This window comes from Scyliorhinus canicula, chromosome 3 (genome assembly GCF_902713615.1).
Source record: "Scyliorhinus canicula chromosome 3, sScyCan1.1, whole genome shotgun sequence".
NCBI classification, from domain to species: Eukaryota; Metazoa; Chordata; class Chondrichthyes; order Carcharhiniformes; family Scyliorhinidae; genus Scyliorhinus; species Scyliorhinus canicula.
In genome coordinates, this window is record NC_052148.1 from 194,019,897 (window position 1) to 194,030,425 (window position 10,529).

General features: G+C 45.9%; 1 protein-coding gene across 7 annotated transcripts in view; it reads right to left on the reverse strand.

The window, feature by feature from the left end:
* Window positions 1-10,314, reverse strand: part of slc10a7 (solute carrier family 10 member 7) — a 345,830-nt gene extending 335,516 nt beyond the window's left edge. For 2 of the 7 annotated variants that reach the window (XM_038791942.1, XM_038791947.1), the window contains exon 1: window positions 9,813-10,306. In XM_038791942.1, coding sequence (XP_038647870.1) covers window positions 9,813-9,912 — 100 coding nt within the window. In that variant the 5' untranslated portion in view covers window positions 9,913-10,306. Of the gene's footprint in view, window positions 1-9,812 lie in introns of all 7 variants that reach the window. The other 5 variants (XM_038791944.1, XM_038791946.1, XM_038791943.1 and 2 more) reach the window with 4 other exon arrangements.
* Between the last annotated feature and the right edge of the window lie 215 nt (window positions 10,315-10,529).

A 10,529-nucleotide genomic window follows, 5' to 3' on the forward strand; every position in this document is an offset into this window, starting at 1 on the left:
ATAGTGCTGAAGGATGTTATAGGATACAGGGGGACATAGATAAGCTGCAGAGCTGGGCTGAGAGGTGGCAGATGGAGTTTAATGTGGAAAAGTGTGAGGTGGTTCACTTTGGAAGGAGTAACAGGAATGCAGAGTACTGGGCTAATGGCAAGATTCTTGGTAGTGTAGATGAACAGAGAGATCTCAGCATCCAGGTACATAAATCCCTGAAAGTTGCCACCCAGGTTAATAGGGCTGTTAATAAGGCATATGGTGTGCTAGCCTTTATCAGTAGGGGGATTGAGTTTCGGAGCCACAAGGTCATGCTGCAGCTGTACGTAACTCTGGTGCGGCCGCTCCTGGAGTACTGCGTGCAGTTCTGGTCACCACATTATAGGAAGGATGTGGAAGCTTTGGAAAGGGTTCCGAGGAGATTTACTAGAATGTTGCCTGGTATGGAGGGAAGGTCTTACGAGGAAAGGCTCAGGGGCTTGAGGTTGTTTTCGTTAGAGAGGAGAAGGCTGAGAGGTGACTTAATAGAGACATATAAGATAGTCAGAGGGTTAGATAGGGTGGACAGTGAGAGTCTTTTTCCTCGGATGGTGATGACCAAGACGAGGGGACATAGCTTTAAATTGAGGGGTGGTAGATATAGGACAGATGTCAGAGGCAGTTTCTTTACTCAGAGAGTAGTAGGGGTGTGGAACGCCCTGCCTGCAACAGTAGTAGACTCGCCAAATTTAAGGGCATTTAAGTGGTCACTGGATAGACATATGGATGAAAATGGAATAGTGTAGGTCAGATCGGCTTCAGATGGTTTCACGGGTCAGCGCAACATCGAGGGCCGAAGGGCCCGTACTGCGCTGTAATGTTCTATGTTCTATAAACAGAATGCGACAGGAACGGACAGAGCTTAACAGTAATAATGCACGAGTGAATAAAATCAAAATCAGGATAAAAGCAAAAGTTCAAATTAAAGGCGCTGTATTTGAACCCATTAAGCGTTCTTATAAAATAGACAAATTAATGGCGCAAAACAAAAAGAGATAAATGGGTTTGTTTCAACAGCTATTAAGAGGCATGGTTGCATAGCGACCACCGCAAGAGAGAACAGAATATTCCAGCATAATTGACAGAAAAGGACAGCATCGGGATGGGAGTGTTAGCCCTGATAATAAAGGATGGCATAAGGACAGTAGTTGTCATAACCTGTATTCTCATTGTACTTATGGCATCGGGGATCTCGTATTCCCAGAATTCTTGGGGGAACGTGTGTACTTCCGGTATAAAGCTGGCCGTATCTCCAGGGCTTTGGAATAAATTGTTATCGTTTCACTCAACTCGGTGTGGACACCCACTTCTTGAAGACACAAAACTGGCGACAAGGAGTAAACTCAGTCCACTTTTGACACAGGGGTCTTGCAGCTCCACCACCTCCTGATGCTTGGGTTGTGAGTAGGGGACCGCATGTCTTCACTATGCTGCGGTACAGACGCAAAGGTCGAAGATTGGACCTAGTATGCAGTGCGCATGCACTATTATTTTCACGAAAGATCAGCGCAGGAACTCCAGGACATGGAAGTAAATGCCCTGCATTGAGGTCCCTCCCGTGGTAGCCCCCCTCAGCCGGTCTGACAGATCACGAGGCCCTGGCCCGTGGGCACAGGCCCATCCGCCACGACGAGACCACTCACCAGAGTCCGCCGAGAACAATTTACCTCAGTGTATGACGTGCGGCCACCGGCCACAGCACGACCGCAGGGAACAAGGATTTCATGAGGAATGAGGAACGATGGTATAGGCTCCCCGACCAGGGTAAGCGTCCACCTAGAGATAAGAGCTTCTATTTGGACGATTCGGATAGGGTCTTTCCTTTGAATCACCGAGACGAAGAGTCTGCCACGTAATTGCAGTGCCTTGCAGCACCCATGTAGCCCTCATTCGTGTCCCCGTTCAGGTGAATGGACACATGCTACAATCGAGTTGGTCACTGGGGCGGTGGTGTCCGTGGTGGTGCAGAGCACTTTCAAACACATCTAGAATCATAGAATTTACAGTGCAGAAGGAGGCCATTCGGCCCGTCATGTCTGCACCGGCGCTTGGAAAGAGCATCCTACCCAAGCCCACCCCTTCACCATATCCTCGTAACCTAGTAACCCCACCCAAATCTTTTGGATACTAAGGGCAATTTAGCATGGCCAATCCACCTAACCTGCACATCTTTGGACTGTGGGAGGAAATCGGAGCACTCGGAGAAAATCCACGCAGACAAGGGGAGAGCGTGCTTACTAAACAAAATTATAGGGGAGGGCACCAGCAAATGGCCGCATTATATAGGAGGGCACCAGTAAATGCCAGAAATGTAGTGGTGGGCATCGGGAAATGGCATCATTATAGAGGAGGGCACCAGGAAATGTCAGAATTATAGAGGAGGGCACCAATAAATGGGGGGATTATGGAGGAGGGCATCAGTAAATGGCAGCATTAGAGAGGACAGTAACAGTAAATGGCAGCATCATAGATGAGGGTACGAGTACATGACAGCATTTAAGAGAGGAGGGTACCAGTAAATGGTGGGGGGTTATGGGGGAGCGCACCAGTAAATGGCATCTGACTGGGAGGCCACACTTTGGCTTTGGCGGACACGACAGCTTGTTTAGCTACGTATCCGGAGAGCATCTGCAGATCATGGGGGCAGTGTTGGCACCCATTGTTTGTGCCCATCAGTCGACCCAACTAACCCTTATTGTGGTTCGCAGGGATGGCCCCAGCTTACTGGTTTCGCTGCTTACGACTGGACTGGCAACATGTTCTGCAGGGCAGGTCCAGTGACATGTGCGAAGTGCTTGGCAAGTTCCCAGAGGTTTTCCAGCCCAGGCCGTGGCTAAAATACACATAGATCCAGCAACTCATCCATGCTATTTCCGGTCGTGTCCCATTCCCTATGCCTTGATGAACAAGGTGGCTGCTGAACCCGACCGATTGGAGAGCCTGGACATCATCAGGCCATCTGCCGCGCCGACTGGCCAGCGCCGGTGGTGCCGGTCCTGAAACCAGATGGGATGGCCCGCCTTTGCGGTGACGACAAGCTGACGGTCAATACCGCCTCGCAACTAGACCGTTATCCCACGCCTCGTATTGAGGACCTGCATGCAAAGCTAGCTAGTGGGTGTTCTTTCACCACGCTAAACACAAGCAACGCATACTTACAACTAGAACTCGACAAGTCCTCCCGCCAATATGTCATGATAAATATTCAGCAGGGCCTCTACAAATATACCCGATTGCCTTTGGTGTCTCGTCAGCTTGTGCCATTTTTCAGCGCATTATGGAGAATATTCTGCGCGGGTTGCCATGTTTCGCGACATTCCTCGATGATGTCCTGGTCATTGGAGCTACCAACCAGGAGCACTTAAGGATCCTGGAGGCAGTGCTGCAACTGTTTTCGGAGTTTGGCTTCTACCTGCATTGGCGTAGTGCATGTTCTCTGCCAAAGTAGTAGTCTACATAGGATATCACGTTGACCACGATGGATTGTAACCAGTGCCGGGAAAGGTGGGTGCCATTTAGTTGGCCCCCGCCCTGACGGATACAATGGAGCTCCGTTTGTTCCTCGACTTGGTGAACCACTATGGGAAGTTCATGCTAAACCTTGTGACCGTACTGGCTTCTCTGCAACTGCTCTTAAAAAGAAGCACCAGGTCTGGATCTGGGGAACGACCCAGGAGGCGGCTTTCTAACACATATAAAGATGTTTGTCATCCTCCAGCATACTGATGCACGGCAGCTCAGGCAAGCCTTTGGTCGGCACCTGCGATGCATCCCCTTATGTATTGGGGCCGTGTTGGCCCATCGGATGTCAGACATTAGAGAACGGACAATCGCTTTCGTCCCGCACATTACCCACGGCCGAGCATAAATATGCTCAAATCAAGAGGGTCTGACGATGATGTTTGTAAGTGTACAGTCACCATTTTAATATAACTACGGACCACAAGCCTCCACTCATGAGGACAGAGCGATCCTGCCAATTGGGCACTACTATAGGCAGCAACAGTACTCTCTTTTGGTATCAGCCAGGGACCCACATAGCACATGCAGACGCGCTGAGCTGCTCGCCCCAACCAAAGAAGCCTCGCCTCCCCCTCCGGTAGACGAGGTCGTGGCCATATTGATTTCATGGACTCTCTGGTGGTCACTGCATCCCACATCCATGAATCACCCAGAAAGACCCCATCCTTGCCAAGGCACAGCGCCTGGTCTTGATTGGAGGGCAGCATCAACAGTTGCCGATGGAACTATGGGCGTTCTCCTCCAGGATGTCTGAGCTCAGTGTGGAGGACAGTATTCTCCTGTGGGGCACATGGGTTGTTCACCTGAGAAAAAACCAGTGGCTCATATTGAAGGACCTACATAACGGGCACCCAGGGCTGTCTAAAATGAAGATGCTAAAATTAAGCTGCTCGCAAGAAGCTATGTTTGGCAGCCGAGGCTCGATTCCGGCCTCGAGCAGGTGGTTCAGCCATGCCCCGTCAGTCAGGAACAACAGAAGCTCCCTACCGCCACACTTCTTCATCCCTGGGAATGCCGGGCCATCCAAGGCCCGGTTCACGCCAACTTTGCTGGCCCCTTTATTAGTTTCATGTTTCTTCTGCTGGTGGACGCCCATTCAAAGTGGTTAGAGGTCTACCGGATGACGACGACAGCGAGGCGACTAGCATACTTGCGGTAACCAGCAGGCACTCACATGTTGGGTAGTGCCAAGTGCCATGTATTCAGGGCTTTGAAATAAATTGTTATCGTTTCACTCAACTCGGTGTGGACTCCCCCTTCGTGAAGGCACTAAAGTAGTGAGAAAGGAACTTGGCTCAGAAGAGCAGGAAGTAGAATAAGTATGGGTGGGGATGAGAGGTATTCAACAGTAGGCATAATACTGGACAAGAGTATTTATCAAATCCACCATCTACAGAACACAAGTCAAGAATGTGATGTAATATTCTCCATTTACTTTGATTGGTGCTGCTACAACATTCAAGAAAAAGGAGATTGGCACCCCATCCAAAACCTTAAATATTCTCTCACTCTACCTCCAGCACACAGCGGCAACAGTGTGCAGCATTTACAAGATGCACTGCAGCAACTCGCCAAGGCTCCTTTGACAGCACCTTTCAAACTTGACAACTCCTATCAACAAAAAGAATAATGCAGCAGATATGTGGAACACCACCGCCTGCAAGTTCCTTTAAAAGTTGCACACCACCTGACTTGGAAACATATGTGTTCCTTCACAGTTGCTGGATCAAAATCTTTGGACTCCGTCTCTAACAACAGTGGCTCACCTCACCGCTACCTTCTCAAAGGCAATTAGGGGTGGGCAATAAATGCTGGACTTGACAGTGATGACCATGAATGAATGAAAAAAACTAGAGAGCTTGTAATGAAGGCGATACAATAATGATGGAAGACTTCAATTTTCATATGGACTGAACAAATCAAATTGGAAAAAGTCGTTAGAGGACTAATTCTTGGAACGCATTTAAACAGCTTCCTAGAACAACATGGAACCAATTACGGAAAAGGCCATTTTAGATCTTCACTTCTGTAACAAGACAGGATTAATAGCAATTTCACATGAAGAGATCCTCTGGGAAAAATTATAAAAATAAATGTAAACAGAATTGCTCGTTGAGCCAAGCATAAAGTCTAAAACAAGAGCATAAGACTTAAAAAGTCAATTACATAGGTATGAGAGACAAGTTGGCTGAGGTAAACGGGAAATTAAATCAATAGGTATCATGGTCGATAAGCAATGGTGAATATTTAAAGAGAAAATATTCTCATTAAATATGTATTCTATTGAGAAATAAAAATTCCAGGTGAAAAGTAATCAATTGGCAGATAGATAATGGATTTATTGAAAATGCATCATAGAAGCAAGTACCAAATTTTGATGACAATACAAATAAAAGAAGTGACAATTCTAAGTATTGATTCATACAGAGTTATGGACAATGAAAATAAAAATGAAGTATAAAATAATAAAAGGATTGCACAATTATCAACATTTTAGTAAACATATAATTGCAGTATGTTGTAATCTGTGGCTAACATAGGTTAAGGATGGTAGATAGATTAAATGAAGAGGTTTATAATATTGCAAAGAGTTGCAAGCTTGAGGAATTTTAGAAGCTAAAGGATGGCCATAGAAGGTTAAAGGACAGAACACTGTCAGAATAAACAGATTATAAGGTTGGCAAGCTGGTACTAGTGGAGTACCACAAGGACTGATGATGGGGTCTCAGCTTCTTACAAGACTTAAATGAAGGGACTGAGTAATAATAATAATAATAATCTTTATTATTGTCACAAGTAGGCTTACATTAACATTGCAATGAAGTTACTGTAAAAATCTCATGCCTGTTCGGATTCACTGAGGGCCAACTCAGAATGTCCTATTCACCTAACAGCACATCTTATTGTGGGAGGAAAACAGAGCACAGTGACCCAAGCCGCGAATTGAACTGTGAAGCAACGGTGCTAATGTGCTATCATGCCCGTGATATGCACATATATACATATATATATATATATATATATATATATAAAATATGCATGAAGTGTACTGTATCCAACATTGATGCAAAGCTCGGTGGCAAAATAAGTAGTGAGGGGGACATAAAGTGTGTGAAAAAGGGACATGTTAAGTGAATGGGCAATAAAGTGACAGATGGAATATAGTACAGAACTGAAAGTTATTCACTTTGGTAGGTAGGGAGAATATGTTCCAATTGTGAGAAACTACTAAATATTGGTGTTTAAAGATGTCCTTATGTACAAAACACAGAAAAGTAACATGCAGAAAGCATTTTATTTGTTCAAGGGATGTGGGCATCACAGGCTGTGCCTTCATTTATTGCCCTTGAACTGGATTGCTTGCTGGGCCATTTTAAAGGGTATTACATTGCTATGGATCTGGAATCACATTTGCCAGACCAGAGAAGATGATGGATTTCCTTCCCTGAAGAACATTAGTGAAGCAGATGGGTTTTTTTTACAACAATGGTTTCATGGTCATCTGCACTTCCAGGTTTTTACTGAATTCAATTCAAATTTCACCATCAGTCACGGTGGAAATCAAACATGAGTCCCCAGAAGATTATCCTTGGTCTCTGGATTACTAGCCCAGTGACAATACATAATAATAATCTTTATTGTCACAAGTAGGCATACATTAACACTGCAATGACTTTACTGTGAAAAGTCCCTAGTCGCCACATTCCGGCACCTGTTCGGGTACACTGAGGGAGAATCCAGAATGCCCAATTCACCTAACAGGTGAATTCACTCTTTCGGGACTGGTGGGAGGAAACCGGAGCACCCAAAGGAAACCTACGCAGACACAGGGAGAACATGCAGTCTCCACACAGACAGTGACCCTAGCCGTGAATTGAATTTGGGACCCTGGAGCTGTAAAGCAACAGTGCTAACCATTGTGCTACCGTGCCACCCGCTACTATACCACAATCTCTCCACAGTAAATGGCGTGTTGGCCTTTATTGCAAGGGGTCTGGAATACAAGGGTTATGAAGTCCTGCTACAATTGGACAGAACTTTGGTGCGAATACACCTGAAATACTGTATACAGTTTAGATCTCCATATCTATGAAACTTGAGTAAGATTGCATCGGAGATTCACTAAATTGGTTCCTGGGATAATAGAATTTACAGTGCAGGAGGCCATTCGGCCCATCGAGTCTGCACCGGCTCTTGGAAAGAGCACCCTACCCAAGGTCAACACCTCCACCTTATCCCCATAACCCAGTGACCCTACCCAACACTAAGGGCAATTCTGGACACTAAGGGCAATTTATCATGCCCAATCCACCTAACCTGTACATCTTTGGACTGTGGGAGGAAACCAGAGCACCCGAAGGAAACCCACGCACACACGGGGAGGATGTGCAGACTCCACACAGACAGTGACCCAAGCCGGAATCGAACCTGGGACCCTGGAGCACAAGGCTACTGTGCTGCCCTAAGGTTTTCTTAGGGGAGAGATTAGGTAAAGTGGGAGTTATAGTCTTTCGAGTTTAGAAGAGAGGTAATCCCATTGAAACCAAATAAAAAATGCTGGAAAATCTCAGCAGGTCTGTGTGGGCAGAACGGTAGCACAGTGGCTAGCACTGTGGATTCACAGGTTCGATTCCCCGCAGGGTCACTGTCTGTGCGGAATCTGCACATTCTCCCCGTGTCTTTGTGCGTTTCCTCTGGTTTCCTCCCACAGTCCAAAGACGTGCAGGTTAGGTGGATTGGGCATGCTAAATTGCCCTTAGTGTCCAAAAAGGTTCGGAGGGGTTATTGGGTTACGGGGATGTGGGGGGGGGGGGGGGGGGGGGGGGGGGGGGGGAGTGAGGGCTTAAGTAGGTTAACGTTCCGTTAACATTCTGTTACTGAACGTAACATTCTGCACTGTATGTTCTATGTCTGGCAGCATCTGTAGGGAGAGAAAAGAGTTAACGTTTCGAGTCCAGATGACCCTTTGTCAATTGGTAATCCCATTGACACATACAAGATTCCGAGAGAACGTGACAGGGTAGAGACTCCTCTTGAATACTCTTTCATCTGGCTGGAGAGTCTACAACCAGTTTCAAAATAAAGGGTCAGTCACTCGGACTGTGATGAGGAAATTTCTTCACTCAGTGATTGTAACTCTTTGGAATTCTTTATTTTAGAGAATTGTGGATGCTTATACATCTATAGATATGTGGACTCAAGGAATCAAGAGATATGAGGATCAGGTGAGAAAGTGCAGTTGAAGTTCAAGATCATCCAGCTAGCCATGATCTTATTAAATAGCAGAACAGGTCTTGAGGAACTGCATGATCTACTCTTGCCTTAGTCCTGATGTTCTTAAAAGCTTTTAAATTTAATTGTTATTTGAATGTATTAAAATCAGGTTACTATACCCTAAAGTAACTGGAGAATTGTTTTAATACTTTTCAGTAATTCAAAATCATATTATTCAGATGGTGGACAGATGCAGATCAAAATGCTCATTTTTTGGATAAACCCATTTTCAGGTGTTTAAAACAAATTTTACCAAGTTAGCATTCTTAAATATGCAAAGGAAAATATTGTAAAACATTTTTTTTTTAAATGACGTCCAACTCTTGAGAAGATTTTACTCCAAAAGTATGCACGGTAAAGTTATATCCTCCACATGTATCAGATGGATACAATGATTTCTCGATTAGCCGGATACTGTATACAGTTTACATCTTTAGTAGGTTAATAAATATCAGATTCTGGCATTGCATTCGAATTAGAAAATCAATACAATAACTATTTTTAGTACGGGCTACTGTGCAGAATTGCGAGGGTGTTTAATATCTTATGAAAAGTTAATATACAGTACCTCAAAGGCACAAAGAGCGAGTTTAAACATTTATCTAACAACACTGAAAGTTATTAATGACAGCCCTTGTAACACAATTAAAAATATAAACACCGCCATGTTGACGAAACATACAGTACTGTAGGTGGATGCATCTTTTTTCAGATGCATGTTTTAATCCATGAACATAATACCGCAGTAAGCAAAACACGGAAGTGAGTTAGCAACGTGTCATGTGTAAGGTTTGTGTCTTGTGCAACAGAATGCACAAGGAAGCAAATTAAAAGCAATGGTTCTTCTTCAACCAGGTATCAGAAGAGCTCCGGGCGTACACACGAGGTTAAATCACTCCCTCACTCGGGTTTATCCATGCCATCCTGTGCCGGTTGTGTTGTACTGACACGGCCAGGTTTCCTTCTGACTGGGCGTTAAAACTCACCTCCATGCATTCCCACAGAAGGCTGCAGTTTAGCGAAGGTGATCGCCAGCACGATGGCCACCAGGAACCACTGCTTCCGGACGCGCTCGAGCAGCCCCATGGCCTCTCCGGCGGCGCGCGGGCCGCGGCGTCCAGAAAAACTGAGCGGCCTCCCAACTGCCACTGGCTCGCGCCTTCCCAACTGCCACTAGCTCGCGCCTTCTCCCTCCGTCCGCCCCGCAGTGTCCCCACTCCCGGACTCTCTCCACGTCAATCCTATTCCGGTTTCACTGTGTCAGCGGCAGCAGAGTCAGTCAGAGAGGCAGCCGAAGCCGCACAGAGGAGGAGCTAGGGGAAGGGAGGTCGACATTTTTTTTTCAAGAGGGAGGTTTTGTTTCACCGTAAACCCACACTGGGTAATAATGAAAGCACAATAATGCAGGTGCTGGAAATCTGAAACCAAAACAGAAAATGCTCAGCAAGTCTGGCAGCATCTGTGGACAGAGAACCAATTCAGTTTTCGAGTCTGCATGACTTCTTCAGGGGAGGGGTTTGTGATGGATTATATCGTTGGAGAGGGAGGTGGAGCAAAGTTGGAAAAAGGTAGAGCGCCTTCTTCACTTTTCAATGTTACCATGAACACTTCCTTTGTCTTGTGTCCATGAGATCTCTGTCAATCTCACCTTAGCTCCCACTTGATGTGCAGATGCCAGTGTTGGATGGGGTGGGCACAGTATG